Consider the following 19,245-nt stretch of genomic DNA (forward strand, 5'->3'; position numbering starts at 1 on the left):
TTGTTATAAACTTAATCATAGCAAGATGACTACATTTTAAAAATAAAAGTAAAATGTAAAGACTTTTCTCATTTAAACTTTTTCTGTCAATTTTTGTTGTAATAATTTAACCAACAAATATCTAGTGATATATAACACAAATTTCAGAAATGTGAAAAACCTTACGTCTAATGGATCTTTTATTCTTTTAAATTGGAAAAATTTAAATTCTGCAATGTTCATTCTTTGTTTGCATTATTTGATTTGCTTATCAAATTTGGCATTACAACCTTGCATCTCATTTGGGAATGCTAAACAAGTTTTGTACACACTTATTTTTCAATATCAAATTAATTTTGTTTCAGTTTGTACTTGCTATTTTTATTATCATCAGTTTATAAAAAAATAAATAAATAAATAAATTCAAGTCTGTTCAAACATGCCAAAATTCTAATACCGATATTTGATATCTGTTATAATAAAAATTAATTGTTGCTCATTCATATTTGTTTGGAAATGAAAACAGTAAATATAATATATAGAAAATATACATCAAATAGAATTTTAAAGGAAATTGTATCTAGAAAAAAGCATTTTATATTTAGAAAATTGTATCTAGAAAAAATTACAAATAAAGTATATATTTCTTAATCAATAATCAAATTTATATATTTATTTCTTTAATTATATTTTGATTTCTCATTAACAATCAGATAAACTAGTTTGTATTCTTGATCTTATAAATACAATATATCATTACTATTTCATCTAGAAAAGTATAGTATACAGTATTATGTACATATGACCTTGTACATATGCATACACACATTGACATAAAATAATTCAACACTGCTACATCATCTTTAATAGTTCTAATATATATTTTTAGATTCATGTCCATTGATATTATTTGGTAATTCAATTCTTTTTATTGGTTTAAAACGCAATTAGAAATTATATATACAAAAAAATTTATAATTATTGCAAATGTAATTATTAGAAAACAATATATTAAGTATTTTTTAGATTATAAAAGCTATCACAAAATAAAGTTTTAAGTAGATATTCCCATTTAGATTTTTAATGGCACGATTTGTTTGTCTAAAAAACAATTTATAAAGATATTAATCTATATCAAATATATTTCAGAAATTAAATAATCCAGAAATTGATGTGAATTCTTATCTGCCTGCTAGAAAAAATTTCAATTGTTTTCCTTCTAGCTAATCTTATCATCTTATTATATTAGTATGAAAATAAAATTCAATTCTTGTCTATGCTTAAAACTGTTTTAAAAATTAATCAACAATTGATAAAGTTAAAAGTATTTAATATATTGATTATATGTGCTAGTTAAAAACGAGAATAGTACAGTGCTTTATATATTATATAAAACACTGAACAAGTAGATTAAGAACAACTCATACAAAAAGAATTTTTATTAAAAATAACTTGTAAATTTAAAATCAGTATTCATCAGTAGTGAATGAAACAGAAATTAAATCAAACTAACTCTATTTTTTATTTTAATATTTAAATTAAACTCAGTGATATAAAATAATTTACCAAATAATCAAAATTTCTGGCATAAAATATATTTCATTGAATGTCTTTTTCATGCTATCTGAAGAATTTCATAATTGGTCATATAAACCAGTGTTTTTCAACTACCAGTCGATGAAAACATTTCACCAATCTGCAAAAAATTACTTGATAATACTTATGCTGGGGCACAATTGATTACAGGTGATAATTCAGCAGTAATCTAGAGCTACTGCAGATACTTTGTTATGTACAGTAACTCTAAATAAGCATATACAAGCATAATTTATAGTTGATGATAATTACTGGTCCACATAAAATTATAACATAATTTTACTGGTCTGTGATAAGAAAAAGGTTGAAAAACACTGATATAAACTTCTCAATCTATTATTATTAGTCAACAAAACTGTTCCAGTAACAATATTTTGTTAACTAATGAGAAAAATAATTTAGTAATATTATTTATAAATATTTATAGATAGATATTAAATTAAAATTGTCTGACTATCAGTGTGTGCCATCTTTCAGATCTGTACTTCGACAACAAATATATTAAAATAATTTATAGGTAAAATTCTATATACTTTTGAATAACTAATATAAAATCTCAGATAAATACTATATGATTATGAACATTTCTTTATAATGTTCATTTAAAAAAACAACTTAATATATCATAACTCATTCACAGAATTATTAAATAAGTAAACAAAACTTATACATATTCAAAAGAATGCAAAAATTGATACATATAAATACATACACAGATTGACACTTAGAGCATTTTTTTTTCTAAAATCAATTAAAATATGTATTAGATGTACTGTAAAAAAATTATTACAATTTCAGATAAATTTCAGTAATGATATGTATATTTTATTGTCTCCATTTAAAACAAATATTTCAATTTTATTAAATTAATATTTTTTCCATCTTTTATATTTTATTCTAAAATCTGCAAAAGTAAATAAATAAATAAATATATATATATTTTATCTTTTAAAAGATAAATATTTATATATATTAATCCTACTTTAAAAACCTCACATAAGTTTTTAAATTAATTTCTGATATTCTAAATGGTATGCTAAAATATGAAATTTATTTCAAAGTGATAAATTTAATATAGTAAATCTCAAATAGCCAAGTTCTGATCTGTATTTTTCTTATTATAGTGTGATTCATTTAATTGTCAGAGAGAAAATTTGATGTTTATATAAATAAAATTGTTAAGATGTATTCAACAAAGTCAGAAATTATGTTTCATTAGTTCTATATTTTATGAAAATAAATTTTCAATTAAATATATCATTAGAAACTCTAAAATAAATGCTTTCTTCTAAATTAAAAAAACTTGAATACCTTCATTTCTGTTAATCGTAAATAACTATTATACTAATTTATTATTGTTAGTAGTGAAATATGTTACTAAATAATAATGATTATTTACAAAATGTGATAAATCAAGTAATTTATAATTAATACTATTAAATATCTGATAACCTCTTGTGCCAAATTTTCTTAAACTTCCTTTTTTGCATTCAAAATATCCCTTCTTAATACTTATTACCAATTGGTTGTCCCAAATCTTGATGTTGAACAGGAGATTGAGGCTGAAAATTAGATCCTTGTTGTATATATTGTTGTCCTGGCATTTGTGATTGTTGAACAAATTGTTGCTGGTTAGGATATTGCATTTTAGGAGCAAAGTCATCTTGTGGAGGTGATGGGTATTTTGGTCCCATCTGTGATTGTCGTTGAAGGTGGAAATATGTCTCCTTATATACAAACCACATACTAGATGTCCACAAGAAAAAATTTGCAAATCCAAATATCTATAAAATAGAAATACATTATAAGAATCAAATTTCATTACTATAAATATTTAAAATAAAAATTTTTTTTCAAGTCTTACACTAGTATAGTTTTCTTACTAATATCTCATGAAAAGAATCCATAACCAAGTTAACTGCATTCTATTATTAAACATTTTCAAAATTACATTGACCATTTTTCTACATTCTATTGAGTTGTTCGGAAAGTAATTTCATTTTTTCCGTGAAAAAAAAACAAAATTCTTTTATAATAAATAAATATTGTATTGAATTATATATTGACCATTTTGGTCAAATACCTGTTGCCATTGTTTCTGGTAGTAGCACGATTCCACATTCGTAAAAGTTTTGATCGTTGCTTACAAAAAATGGAACCAAGTAATTTTTGACATTTTCATTTCAAGTTAACGTCTTACAGTTTAAAAAATTTTGTAAAGACCAGAACAAGTAATAATCTGAAAGTGCCTGATCTGGAGAATATGGTTGGTGTGATAGCACATCGCATCTAAGCTGTAACAGTTTCTGATGAGTTACCAAACTTGTGTGAGATCTGGCATTATCATGGTAAAATACTACACCTTTTTTGTTGATCAATTCTGGCCTTTTCTGTTTGATGATATTACTCAATTTGTTTACTCGATGGCAGTACACTTTTGAATCAATTGCTAAATTGTCTGGTAGAAGCTCAAAAAAAATTTCTTTAAAATCCCACCTAAGAGAGCATCTCTCTTTAAGAACATGTGGAACTCATATATCGAGCTTTGAAACGAAACCAATTCATTTCATCATAAACGGTTCAATTTGACAAATTTAATCTCTTAGTGATTTCACGTGTTGTCATTTGGCAGTTTGCTTCAATCAATACCTTTATTTTGTTTTCATTGGCTTCAACTGGCCATCCAGAATGTGGTGCATCTTCAATATTGAAAGTGCCAGAACAAAATTTTGTGAACCAGTTTTGGCACTGTCTTTTTCTCAACACATCTTCTCCATACATGTACCACAATTTTTTTCTTGCTTAAACATTATTTTGATTTTTTGGTAATAAAAAAGCAAAATATGCCAAAAATGACACTTTTGATTTTCCATATTTGATGGAACACAAAAAAAAAAAAAAAAAAAACAATTGTACAGAATCAAACAAAATTTTTACAAATAAGCCTTAAAATGTCAGTTGTCAAAATATATAATGAAAATGTGGTATAAAATGAAATTGGCTAGTAAAAATACAACTAATTCCTCTAGTAATAAAAAAATGAAATTACTTTCCAAACAACCCAATATATAAAATAGAATTTAAAAAAAAATGATCAGAACATTAGAAGATAGGGCATACCATCTCCTTTGATATATATATATATCAATCATCCTGAATATCAATTCATTGAATTAAACAGAAGAACAGATATAGAAATGCTTTTTTTTAAATTTAATTTGTATTATTTTTACTTATTGGCTACAATAGCTCTTTAGTCCCTTCCAATTCTACATGCAAAACAATAAATAATGTTGTAAACTTAATTTTGACCTATTTACATATCTGCATTTTTATCAAAAATGTCTTTAAAGAGAACAATCCTATAACATTAAACACCATGCAATCATACTGAAAGAATTCTTTTCTTACATTTATCATATCTGAATGAAAATAAAAGTTAAATAATTGTCACTCAAGTCAAGAATCTGAAATTTTTTCATAATAAAGTGTTGAATTCTTGTAAAAATTGCCATTCCAGCATCATTACATATAATAAGCTTTAAAGAGACTAGTCCTTCCCATAAATACAATCATTGCCATAAAAATTAGTGCACCAAGAAAAAGTTGTCAGAATCAAATGGGCCCACCAGTGGCCAAGTGGTCTTCGTTCCCTGAACACTGGGAGTTCAGGGAATGAAGGGAACACGAGTTGGAGATCGAATCGGATATCCGGGTAGCATAATTGGCAACGCATGTGCACGGTAAGCAGAAGTTGTGGGTTCAAGTCCTGCTCTGGGCCAATTCTTTTCTTCCAGTTAATTCTAAATTATTTAAATTATTTAATTAAAATTATAATTATTAAATTTAGCAAGAGATGGCACCTAATGCCTAACTCTAGTACCAAATTATCTTATAAATTATTATTATTATTATAGCCGTTTCTAGCCCGATAATTTGGCTTTGGTTGGTGTATTGCTTTAAAGCTGCTTAACTACAGAAAAAAATAATGTGTTTAATTTAACAGTAAAATTTTAATGCAAAAGTTGGACTAGGTAGAAGTTACCTGTAGCCTACTGAAGGTGTTTGGAGAATTCATTAGCCTACGATAGTTTGCAGCTTCACACATAAGATGAATGGCAATTTTTTTAGCCTTTTTTCAGACAAACATTGCATCTTATGCCATAAAATGTGATATATTTTTTGCTATATTTCTGTTTATTTTATGCTTAAATTTTTACTTTGTATGCATTAATTCAAAATACAATTTTTTTTATAATAAAAATTTTTATTTTAATTCAATTCATTTCAAATTAAAATAAATTTCATGGTCAAAGTTGCATTGTCCTAGAAATTCCTGGGACTCAAAAACAAATGTCATGAGTCCTAAGAGTAGAAAAATACCCAAGACCCAGAAAGTGGAGTTGAATAATGAACACACTGTAATATTAAAACATTGCAGTTTATTTATTATTCTAGTAATATGCAGTGTGCATATAAAAATCACTTTACAATGAAATGAAGTTTCTTTAACATAATCCTAATTCTTGAAGAATGAGAAGGCAACATTTTATGAGTGACAATTAAACTGCTAGTTTTTAAGAAAATACAAGCTATAAAGAGGAAAAGAGATTGTTTTCTAAAGAAACATATGGCCAGAAAAGTATGTAAGACTGTAAAAGTCATTCTTCAATTTATAAGATAATTTAAACAAGCAATTATTTATTGTGACAACATCACAATGCCAGGCTGCAATTTTTAATTATATTTTTAATTTACTTAATTTAAAATATATGCTTTCCACCTCAAATTAGTACTGTAGGGTCTTGCCCCTGTACATCATACTTTTCTGCTAGCAATGGACTCATGCCAATCATCTAACTAACTCCTTTCTGGGAAAACATTCTGAATTGAAACAACATGACTTCCAGTTTGCATTGGAAGTTCATATATAGTTAATCAGAGCCTCTGCCCCTAAGCTTTCTACCTCTATTTCTATTTCATGTATCTAACTCTGTTCTTGAGATTAAGGAAGAACAGACATGCAAATGGATGAATGACAGTGGGAATTTATAGGTCTAAAATTTTTTCAAATTTCGGCCCAATAATGATAAAAAGACTGGCTAATTGTTTCAACTCAATAACAAATCCAAAAGATTAACATAGACGTTATTAAAAATACTTTTAAATTTAAATTTTAATCTAATTCATATAATTCATAAAAAGAATATTTACAGTTGTTTATTACTCTTCTAAGGATTTAAAACTGAACAATAAAATTAATGATTGTAATAACTGTCTAAATTATATTGTAAAATTAAGTCATTTTTTTACTATTATAATGCCAACCATCTAGTAATTTTTATTAATTCATTAAGATGCATATGTTATTTCTTTGTTTTTATTATTTTATTAATGTACAAGTATTACTTTGTCCTAATTTGGATTTTTGTAAGCTGTATTTTCTTTGAATAAAATATATTATTCAAAGAAAAGTTTGAATACAGGAATGTGTATATTAAAATAAACAAAAATAAAGAACACAAAATTTTCATACACAGTCATACACAGTTCATACTATGAAATTTATATTCATGCTAAAAAATATGTAATAAATATAAAATAAGACTTACTAGAGACACATTTAATGAAGCAAAATTTCCACTTGATACTGCCTTGCATGTATCAGATGTTTTACAAACATCCAAATACTCAAAGAAATTGCTTGGATTGGTGTAATATTTTAAATCACTAACTCCTTGAGACCAAGCACTTGAGCCTGCCAACCAAAATATAGCCAAAACACCAGTTGCACCTAAATCCTTAAAAATAAATTTAAGAATTTAATATAAGCTAATTTATGTTATGTATATTTTATAAAACTATTGATATTTTGCACTTAAAACACTAAATTTCTATAATATCAGTAAAATGACAAAACTTAAAATCAATTTTGTAAATTCTAGATTACTGATTCCAATTATTATTTGATTTCTGGTATACTTGGACAATCCTTTTAAGAGTGCAGGACATTTAATTATTAAATATTAAAAGACTAGGCAACAAATCATTTGTGACTGACCAGTCAATCATGAAGCTACTTTTGAAGTCAAAGCATCAAAATCTTATAAACATTATTATTAATGTTCAAATGTTACAGTAATTAAACAGTAAACATCAATAACTGTCACATTTGGACTTTGCAACAGCCATATACATGTCAACAGACTCTGCTGCATTCATCTAAACTCAATATGATGTAGCTTCACAAGTAAACAAATAATATAACACAATAAAATCTTCAAGTTAAAAATCAAAAAATGTTGATTAAAAAAAGTTTTACTTGAAAAAACTCAATTCTATACAATAATTTTTTATATTATAAATTTTCTTAATAGCTACATTTGATAAATTTATCTTCAAAATTCAAATAAAAAAATTTAATTTTCATAGTTATTAAATAAAACATATTTAAAGATTATTTTAAGGAAGATGCAGTATTTGAAAGAAATATAATTTCAAATTTTTATCTAAATTAAAATTCTTAATATGTTAAAAGGTTATATTTTTAAAAAAGTGGTGGTTGCGTCACTGGACACACCCAGGCTCTTTGCTTTCACAAAAACGCATAAGCCTACACCTGCACGCAGACCAATACTAGATAAAGCTAGAGCTCCCACTAGAATCCTTGAGAACAGGTTACACCACACATTAGCAAAACATCTGGAAAGTTATGCCCTAACAGTGAGGAACTCCGAAGAGCTAATCGACGCATTGAAGCGTACACAAGTAACAGTGAACACTCACATCACTGTGCTTGATTTTCATGCTCTATATCCATCTATTAAACTCCAACCTTGTTTCTGCGCCCTTAGGGACGTCTTACTAGCCAAGTATAGCTTACTGGCACACTGCAAACACGTACTTGAGCTCACACATCTAATGTGCTACAATTCGCTATTTAGGTTCGGCAATACCACATATCTACAAAAAAGGAGAGCCCCATAAGTCACCCATGGGGAGCCCCATTTCAGGCAACTTATGTGAATTGGTTCTACAGCAATTAGAGAGAGATGTCATTCCCAAGTTCACACCCAATATTATTTTATACCATAGATACGTAGATGACGTGATTATCATATGGAAAAACGAGCCAAAAGTCAATGATTTTTTGCACAGCGTAAATGACAACCCGTATGGTCTAACCCTCAAACTTTATCAACTATCAAAAACCAAGGTGCATTTTTTAGACATCACCATTCAGTTCACTGAAAGCAATATTGAAACAAGGGTATACTACAAACCTACATACCTACCTATATACATATCCGCTGAGTCTGAGGACCCGTATCCATATAAGATTGCGGCATTCAGAGCGTTAGTAAATAGGGCATTCACACACAATTCTAAATGGGAAGACACAGTCACAGAGCTTAAACACATAGAAGAAATTGCCGCTGTTCATGGATACAGAAGTAACCTTATCCATAGTTTAGCTCGTAACTTCCTTAATATAAACGCAGTGCATCACACCTCCATGGAACAGGAGGTATCCAATTTGAGTCCTGACCAGGACCCAATTAAGAAATACACTGTTGTACAATACAACAAGGGTTTGCATTCCCTGTACAAGGAAATAGCACTAAAGAAGGGCACCAAGTGGGCATACTCGAGAACGCAATCTTTTACTCGCTTCTCAGAAATGCAAAAGACAAACCAGATATTTTAAGAGCACCAGGGGTGCACCAGGGGTCCCAATAAGGGATCACAGGTTCCAAAGAGACCTGGTATATATTGAATCCACTAAAAGGTCTGTTCAAAAAAAAATTACTGAACATAAGTATGACGTTGACAAAAAAAAAAGGCCCACCACCGCCCTGTCAACGTATGCCACGGACCCCATTTTAAGAGCCGACTTCAATAACACCAGCCTCATTAAAAAGTCATTCAAAACAGACCACATCAGGGCCTTGGAGACCCTTGAGATTTACAAGGCAACCAAATCAGGGAAATGTATTAATTTCAAGGATGGTAACGTAATATCGTACGCGTGGCGCTATGCCTGTGATGGGCATCCGCATTGGTAGTTATGTATTATTCCTGGGAAGATAGGCCGCATTATTATTATGAAAGAATCCGGTCTAGTAAATTATCTCAAAATCTTTGATTGTTACTACACACTGGAGATAATTAATGTTTTGAATTTCAAAAACGTTTGTGAAGCCCGAGCGATACTCGAGCTCATGTGTTTTTGATATCATAAAAATGTCAAATCAGGGGAACAAACTTTTGATTCTGATGCTCGTAGAAATTGGAAGGATACTTTAAATCGGGAAATATTAAAGCTATTAATCGAGAGAAAAATGTTCTTTTTTTAACCTTAAAAGGAGATGCAGCGCTGATATTATGTATCAGACTTATAAGAATTCGAAACAATTGAATACGAGCAGAGGTTTCAAGTTGCGATTAAATTCCCTTGATCAGAATAAAACACAGTGTCGAATTTAAACCTTTGATAGCTCGAAATGGTCGGTCGTCTGCCTAGAGACAGGAAACCGACCAATCAGGAGCTGGAGATCCAGGGGAGAAAGATCTTATAAAAACCTGGATCTCAAGGGCAAAGCAGACTTTTCTCTGCCTCCCCTTGTGAAGACTTCTCCCAGCTTCTGTCCGTGTCAACCACTGTTCAGACTTTCCCCAGCTAACAACTATAATCAACTGTCCAGACTTTTCCCTGCCTCTACAAGTGGACACCATCCGATTGAACTTCGGGCTTTCACCATTCGTCACAACCTCCCACGGTCGAGCATCAAGTGTCTGCCCCGGGGCCAACAACCGAACCATCAAGAGCCACCAGAAGACAAGACACACAAGACACACTAGATTGTAAGACTTAGTGTAAATAAACGGGTTTGTTTGTCACTGCAGCTATTTGCCTCACTTTCCTTCACCCCACATACGATAAGTCCTGACATTTGGAAATCTCGAATTCGGCAACCTCACACGTTCCTACATTCATTGCATTCCATTTTGCAAGCGTCAATGAACCTGACGAAGATCTTGGTGGAGAATCGAAAACGTTAGTTTGTTAACTTTTGTAGTTTGGTACTGGAAATCTTAAGGTTGAAGAGGATGTATTTAAGGTTATATTTTAAAAAAGGTAAAGTTAAAAAACAACTTCTTAAAAAAACACAACCATGAAAAAATAGCCTTCTCTGTCTTTACAGATTTCAAGAACTGTAGATTACAACTTTCTTCTAAAAGGAACAAGCTTTATTTAATATTACCTCCAAATTCATTTTGCCCTGACTATAACAGGGCTTCTTCAGTGAATATAACATCACAATCCTTAACAATATTTGCTTCACAAACATCATGATTTTGATAAACTATCTTGCATGAGGATGTATTTATACCCCTATCTACATTATCTCAGCATGCATCTACACTCATGTAGGTATTTAAATTAATAACATTATTCTGCATAAAAATTGTGTAGTGTTCTTTAATTCTTATTTTTATGATATTCTTTTCTTTATACACAATTTTTATGTTATTTATATTGATATTACAATTAATTTTCTGACTATGACGAAACCAAGGTGAATTATTATTGTTTAGTCTTATTGCTGCCATGTGCTCTGACAAGCAACTTGTCAGAGCACATGGCATACATATGTCCATCTAAAAATAACAAGTTAACTAAATTAACAGCAGAGAATTCAAGAAAAGAAACAGGCAAACTGAAAGAGTCAGGTGTTGTGTACAGACTAGTATGTATGTGTGACCAACTAAAATATTATATCGGGAAAAACTAAGACCCAGTTGGGAAAGCAATTACTATGGATTGTGATGTTATATCCACTGAAGAAGCCCTGTTATAGTCAGGGCAAAATGCATTTGGAGGTAATATAAAATAAAGCTTGTTCCTTTTAGAAGGAAGTTGTAGTCTATAGTTCTCCTTGAAAATCTGTAAAGACAGAGAAGAATATTTTCTCATGATTGTGTTTTTAAGATGTTTTTACAGTTTTTTTAACTTTTACGTTTTTTAAAATATAACCTTTTAACTTATAAAATATACCAATTCCATTGTTTAAATTTTAACAAGTACTTTTAAATAAAATTCTTAAGACAAAATACAATGTTAATTGTTACTACTGTTGAACTTGGTTAATTCAAAATAGTTCAAATTATCCAAAATTCAAATTAAACAATTTCATTGATAATTATTAAGTAATATCAAAATGTAATTACTTGGTCACATTTTCTTGTTAAGCTTAAGTCACACTGAGAGCAAATTGCTGGCAGAAGCAAAACAACAGAGTGAATAATTTGGCAGATATTAGTTTGTTTCCAGCAAATTTTACTATTTTGCACATCTCTTGGAAGCTCAGAATTATCAAACATTTTTGTTAGCAAAAAAATTTCACCACTTATGACAGTGCCATTTGTTGCAGGTGTTTCTAGCAGTTTTTAAGATGGTTACAAAATCATCAAACAACTGAGTAGACAAAAATCAGTGTGATATTCTTGCAATTCACACCTTTTAAATATTTTTTTTACCCAACATAATTTTCTTTTTTAATATAATTTTCATTTTTTTGTAACAAATATGTAACAGTAATTAAAAACAGAACATCTGAAGTGTTTTGTTTTTACCAATGACATTTCTCTTTTGCTTGTAAATGATGTACAGTACAAAGCAATTGCGAATAACTGCACAAAATTCACAATTGCTTTTTGCAGTCCAGACCAGTTTCACATTCATTTTTCACTAATTGCTCAGTGTGAACTAAGTTAAGCTACTCCAGCTTCAAATTTCCAAACTCTAGTAATTTTCAAAATATAAGGATATTCCACCTTTGAATTATCCAAAAATTACAAAAAAAATTTGAATTAAACAGGTAATTTTTACATTTATTAGGAAACTCAAGGGAAATTTATAGAATTCAAATTATCCAAAAATTTGAATTAATGAAGTTTGACTGTACAGTGGTGCCTCGTATAACGTACGCCTTGAATAACGGACGCTGCGAACAACGGACTTTCTGTTTGGCCGTTATGTGACTCGAGCAACGGACTGGCTGCGAACAACGGACTTTCTGGCATAATTGGTGACTGCTCCATGGGTGCGTTCTTTAATAGCGGTCGCTCTGCTTCTCCGCTACTACGGGAGTGCGCTGCTGTTTGTAGGCATTTAGAAACGACGGTGAAAGAAAGAAAGATGGCAGCGCCCTCACTATCGATAGTATCATGATGGAGGAATCTATAATTCTAAAATATGAGCTTTTAAAGGCAAAAGAAGAGTCCCAATTGTAAAATTTAACCATAAAATGGATTATTTGTTGAAAGAGCATTCAAAATAGCCACGAAAAAAATTAGAACGCCGGCTACCATTCGAAAAAAATTCGTAAAGACACTTATATCACCACGTGCGCTAACTCACGCTTTCACATATTCTGAATTCTCATTCATAAAACCACATAATGGACCCGGAAACGAAACTATCTGAGCCATGGAGGACGCCATGTTGCTTTCCACCGTAAACTACTGCTACAAGCGGCCGTTTTGCCGTTCGAAGGCGCGCACTCCCACCGGAATTTAGGAACGCGTTCCGCAGGAATTTTTAAACGGATGTCGCTCGCGCAGAGTTACGTGGAGGAATAAAAGAACGCACCCCATGTTCATTTTTTTATGATACAGTAGTTATTTTATGCTGCGGAACGAATTAGATGTTTTAACATGTATTTCTATGGGAAAATGCGTTTCGTATAACGGACGTTTCACTTAACGGATGTGCACCTGGAACGGATTAAGTACGTTATATGAGGCACCACTGTATTTAAACTTCTGGATATGTTTACAAATATAATTTTATTTTTCATAATTTTGATGAGAAATGAATTTTTAAATTTGTTACATAAATTATAATTCATATAAATTTACTTTTTACAAGGAGATGGCCAGACCGATTCAAATAAAACTTGGCGAGCACATAGCCCTAAACATAAACAGTTCCTTGTCCAAATAATAGGACCCACTTCTTGAGCATTTCCAAAAAATGGGCCTCTGAAAATTAAGTATTTAGCTTATAAGTCTGGAAGTTCTACATATCGTAAGAATGGCAGTAGCCAAGTGGATAAGGTTGAAGACACTGAAACTACTTGATATGGGCTCAATTCTAGGCAACTTCAGTTTTTTTTTTTTTTTTAAATATGTAACAGTTACAGTAAGACCCCGCTTAACGTGGGGGATGCGTTCCTAGAAGACAAAGTGCTAAGCGAAATAGCGTTAAACGAGACCTGCTGCTTTGTAAAAAAACAAAACTGCTCATCTCATGTTATCTCTAGACAGCAGGGTCTACAAAACTAGCATCTTCAAAGAGTGGACCAAGAATAAATGTGACTGTGAAGCTGAATCATATTAAGTTTGGGTGAATGCAATAGAGCCAGTTGACATGCATTTGGCTGCTGCAAAGTCTAAATGTGACAGTTACTGTTTCATAAGATAAAAACATACCTCATAAGACCCCAAGATTTCCCACAGCCAAATATCATCCGCTTCATTTTAGCAAAGAATATCAATCATCAATAGTATACTGGATGTATTTACTAAAGAGAAATACACTAAAATACCAACAAAGAAGAATTTTAATGTAAAAATGTAAAAACAAATGTTTCCAACATATTAAATGGTCATTTTAAGTTTTTTAAAGGAATCAAAATTCTTTGTTGCTGGTTTTTAGTGTTTTAGTGTATATCTTTAGCAAAGAAGTTCAATGCAAAGTTTAGATTCATCTTCTCATCATTGTCAAACAACTGTTAGATATGTTGATCTTGTATAGAAAAAGAATACAGTACCTTCCCACAGCAGTATATACAGTCATCTGTATGACACTGCTGGAAACTGTTATCATTATGTTGTCCATTGAGCATCTGACAATGTCTCCCACTACTTATGCAGTGGTAAATTTGTGGCATAATCCTGGTTGTATATGTAGACATCAGTTTCCTCAATTTGATGGGAATCATTCTTCTCAGAGCACATGGTGTCAAAATCCTTGACACAATTTCTTAAAGTGTCGGCACTCTCAAAACAATTCACAGAATTACCATTGTTTTCATAAAACAACTTCACAAGAAAAATGCATTCCAGCAAAATCATGACTATCATATTACGACAGATTATCTGTCATAATATGAATGGTATTCCAAATACCCATGAGCAATTTTATACCCCAGAAATCACCCTTAGCATATGTGCATAATACACATAAATTATGAACAATTTTCACATTGTATATGAAACTGTGTGTTTTCTACTCTCAATACCACAAGTACCATAGTGGTGAATTTTGAAACTAAATGTTTCCACACACATTCTACTCCAACTTTTCAATATAAACCTAAAATATATAGTTTCCAAATAAAGCAGTCTGCTTTAATTTCAAAATTTTTCCTCTGCAAAGAATTTTCCACTTGTTCTGAAATACTAACTTATAAAATTTAATTGCATTTGGACTTCTTACATATTCCTCCAGAGAGCACTGAATAAAAGTACTTTAATTATTATCATGTACAGAGCTACTGGTAATGCTATAATAATTATCCATGAAGTTTTTCCAGTTCTGTTCATATTTTTAAAATCTAGAATAAGATTCCTGAAGAACTAAGCATTTATGCACATAAAATGTCTAAATTAAATAAATTCCCAACTCTCTTACGAGCTCAATTACATTTGGCATGTTTACTAGCTTCTTACCAGCATGCAAACTTCTGAAGTGTGACTGAATTTACACACACACACAAAGTTCCAATTATACTGGACTAGTAAATTTTCCTTCAGTTTACTTATGAATAATGACTGAAAATTAATGCAAAAGTAATGAAATTATTAGCTGAAATAATTATTATATACACATTTCAAATTTTAGCCCAAACTATAGTGGGGGGAAAAATTTCTGGTAGCAACTTCAAGTTATTTTTTTTTTTTTTTGGCCAGTATGATATTCTTTGTGTTATTGAAACAAATTCTCAAGAAAATGGAACTGTATTATTATTAATTCTTTAGTTATTTATGAACAACACCCACTATTATTAAATATAAAACATCTTGATTATGTAAATATTAAAGATAAGATGTGTAGGTTTGTTTACAGAGGGGTGTATGTGAATATTTATCCCTAGTCAAGGTGGATGAGTGGCATTTGTGAGTTTGTAAGTGTGTGGACACAGAAGTGAGTCTCCTTCAAAAGTTATTATAAAAAATCAAAAGGAGCTTACAAAAGTTCTCCTAAATCTTCAGAACTGTCTCTAAGTCCAGATGTAAGATTTTTCCTCGACATGTTCTTTGATGAGGAAGATGCCATGGGGCAGCATTGATCTGGAATGTGGAGCCGAGATGGAGTTTAGTTGGAAAATTAAAAACTATCCTTGGTAATTTCGGTTGAGAAGATGAAGCAGAAACAGAGGCACAAAATAAAGTTTAGAACTCAAGCTGACCTGAAGCGGCTATGGAAGAAGGGCAGACGAAAGAGAATATAGATACTAAATACCGAACCTGTTACCGGTGTAATTTGCGTGAAAAAAAAATATAGAACCGGAGTTCGACAAAGCTGACATCATCGACACTACGCCCCACCTGGACCAACTAAAATGGCGGGAAGCTATATCCATCTGTAAGGCTAACCATCGGACCACATGTATAAATCGGAAGGATGAGATTAATCTTTCTACAGCGTGGCAGGCCCTCATAAACAACGATCTATAAATAGCAACATCGGCGCACGAATGCGCATGTCCACCTTAATGTTCGTTTAATATGCGAGTTCCGTAATTTTTGTTTAAACATCTGCATTCTATTTTTAGATTCCGTTTTTATTTAAATGTCTATGTTCTTTTTTCGTCTTTTTTCGAAGTATTTCGTCGGAACCTTTTTTTCTCTACCTGAAGAAGAGCTGTTTGGAAAGCTCGAAAACGTTTGTGGAAAGAAGATTTTTTCACGCAAATTACACCGGTAACAGGTTCGGTATTTAGTATTTCATCCCCGGTGTCGGAGTGAAGAGAGAATATAGATGAACAATTGGCAGAAAAATGCTCCATATTCTTGATTCTGCTGTTTATATAGGGTTTTAACAGATTAAAAGCATTCTGATTGAGTCAGATCTTCCTCCCTCACTTCCCAATTGGTCACCCTCTCCGTTTTTGGGTGTAACAAAACACAGATTAGGATGCAAGAAAGGTCAATCATCCGTGTACAATTTAATATCTTATTTTGACCTTGTCCAAGAATTGTTTATTGAACCTTATCCCTTTTTCTCATATTTTATGCTATTATATTTTGATATTATGACAATCAAGAATTTTAACAATTCTGTTATAACATTCTCCCATCTATAATTCTAAAATTTATTTAACTAAAGCTCATTCTATTTTACCAATTCATTGTATTTACAACTGCCCGTGTCAGGGTTCAACCTTCTGAGCAAGAATCTGTAAATTCTCGTCGTTTACACTTGTCTTGTGTCTTTCATCACTACTTTAACTCTTCTGGATGTGTTTACAATATTCATTTGTTTTTTTTCTATTAACAATTTCTCCTCATTGTGACGCTGTTTATCCTATAAATTCTTTCATTAATAATTTCTGTTACTTTCACATTCTTTCAATTTTTGCATATGTTTTCTGGGTTTGGGCCCAATCTGGAACCTCATAGATGTAGACATATACTTGCTGTGTTACTTGCTGCACATGATTATACAGAGCAAATTTCCCAATCAGAAGAAGTGCACTAAATTTGTCTACTTTGTGAAATTGGAAGTTGACATACCAATTTCACAAATTAAGTAAATTTGCAAGTGAATAGTGACAGAAGTAGCCCTGTCTTCAACTTTATTCATTTGGATAAATCATCAAGTGAATAAAGTTAAGGATAAATTACTAGCCAAAGTAATTACATTGTGAATTTAATAGCAGCAAGTAAATTAGTCAGTGAGTAGCTACTAAACTCATCCAATGTAATTGAGCCATAACTAAAATGTATTAAAACAACAATAATTAAAAAAATGAATAATTTAAAAAACTTACTACAATGGGGGTGACGGGATTAGTACTGTACAGGCCATGAGCAAATACATACAACACACATATAAAAATACTGTACAGAAATGAGAGCACCCCAGTAGCTACAAAAAATTCTGCACTTCCAGAAAAATCAAATGGTAAATATTCTGTTGTAATTGTAATATTATCTAGTGAAGGTGTACACTGAATTGGTACTCGAAGTGCTGATGATGACATTCTGAAATAAAAAAATGTTTTTTAAATCATTTTTAATTCTAAGATTAAAAATTTCTTATAAAAGATAGTAATAACTTGTAATTGTTGTAATTTTATGCAGATAACCTTCAATGGCATATAAGTAGGACTGCCATATTTCTAGAACTGGATCAAAATACACTTAAAAATAATTTAATGCAGCCATTCTCAAATTTTCACCATCTTGTCCAATAAAAACAAACTGAATGCTTTTTTTTAGTTAATAATTAAACATTATTACATATTTTAATCTCAATATTGACTACAAATATTTACAAATTTTGGTCTAATTTAATATGTTTTATGTGAAACCATAGCTTTGTATGGAAAAAAATATGGATAAACAAACATATCTCAAACCTGATAAATTTGTATTATACCAAACTACCAACAAATTCCATCAGACTATTTATCTGCATTTTAAATTTAATTAATTTCTAAAGAATTTGTCCTAAAGAAAGGCATTAGGCACCATCTCTTATTAAATTTTATAATTATAATTAAACTAAATAATTTTTAGAATTTAGATCCAGGTAGTGTAACTGGAAACACATCTGCATGGTAAGTGGGAGTTGCGGGTTCAAGTCCCACTCTGGGCAATTCTTTTCTTCCAGAATATTCTAAAAATTATTTAGTTTTAATTATAATTATTAAATTTAATAAGATGGCACCTAACACATTCCTCTAGAACAAATTCTTTAGAAATTAATTAAGTGTAAAATGCAGATAAATAGCCCAATGGAATCTGGTAGTTGTTTGGCAAAAAAATATGGAGTGATATAAAAGAATAGCACACACCCATGTGGAAATCCTCTACTGCCAATTCAAAAATCACAGAAGTTATTAAGCTTCAAACAGATGAACAAAATCATTCCCCCCACACACATTGTAACATTGTGATTACTAAGTGTTTAGTTATTTGTGAATGATGAATGAAGTATTGGAATATTACTACTTTAAACTCCATTAATATTTTAAAATTGAAAAGGTTAAAAGTAAAATGTAAACATTTATTTTAAAAAAAAGTGTCCTGAGGTATACCGTATTTTACGGACTATAAAACGCACTTTTTTCTTCGAAAAATTGCCTCCAAAATTCATAAACTCTTTTCTAACCTTTGTATCCGGTACTTCCTTTACTGTCCAAAAACAAACGTTTTCGGCCTCACTCGAGGTCTGCTTCAGGTTAATCGAACCATTACGCATGGGGATCGGATTCAGGAACTGGCCAGACGATACATGGTGGTAGAATACAATCGGCGATTACAGACCTTATACAGTATAAGGAAACTGCAACCAAAACTGGTACCAGAGTGGCGTACAAAAGGTCCCAAGATATATATAAATTGTTGCGCAACGCCAAGGACAAAATGAAC

At 30.7% G+C, this 19,245-nt stretch overlaps 1 protein-coding gene across 2 annotated transcripts in view; it reads right to left on the reverse strand.

Moving 5' to 3' along the window:
* Window positions 1-1,447: 1,447 nt before the first annotated feature.
* Window positions 1,448-19,245, reverse strand: part of LOC136972923 (synaptophysin-like protein 2) — a 47,110-nt gene continuing 29,312 nt past the window's right edge. The window contains exons 4-7 of one of the 2 annotated variants that reach the window (XR_010880416.1): window positions 17,640-17,853; window positions 7,188-7,376; window positions 3,028-3,359; window positions 1,448-2,479 (exon numbers count right to left, since the gene is read on the reverse strand). Coding sequence is in view for 1 of the 2 variants with exons in the window: in XM_067267582.1 (XP_067123683.1) it covers window positions 3,081-3,359; window positions 7,188-7,376; window positions 17,640-17,853 (682 nt within the window). In the remaining variant the exon portion in view is untranslated. Of the gene's footprint in view, window positions 2,480-2,574; window positions 3,360-7,187; window positions 7,377-17,639; window positions 17,854-19,245 lie in introns of those variants that run through there. The other variant, XM_067267582.1, reaches the window with a different exon arrangement.

This window comes from Centruroides vittatus, unplaced genomic scaffold (assembly GCF_030686945.1).
Source record: "Centruroides vittatus isolate TY-2023 unplaced genomic scaffold, ASM3068694v2 contig_3063, whole genome shotgun sequence".
NCBI classification, from domain to species: domain Eukaryota; kingdom Metazoa; phylum Arthropoda; class Arachnida; order Scorpiones; family Buthidae; genus Centruroides; species Centruroides vittatus.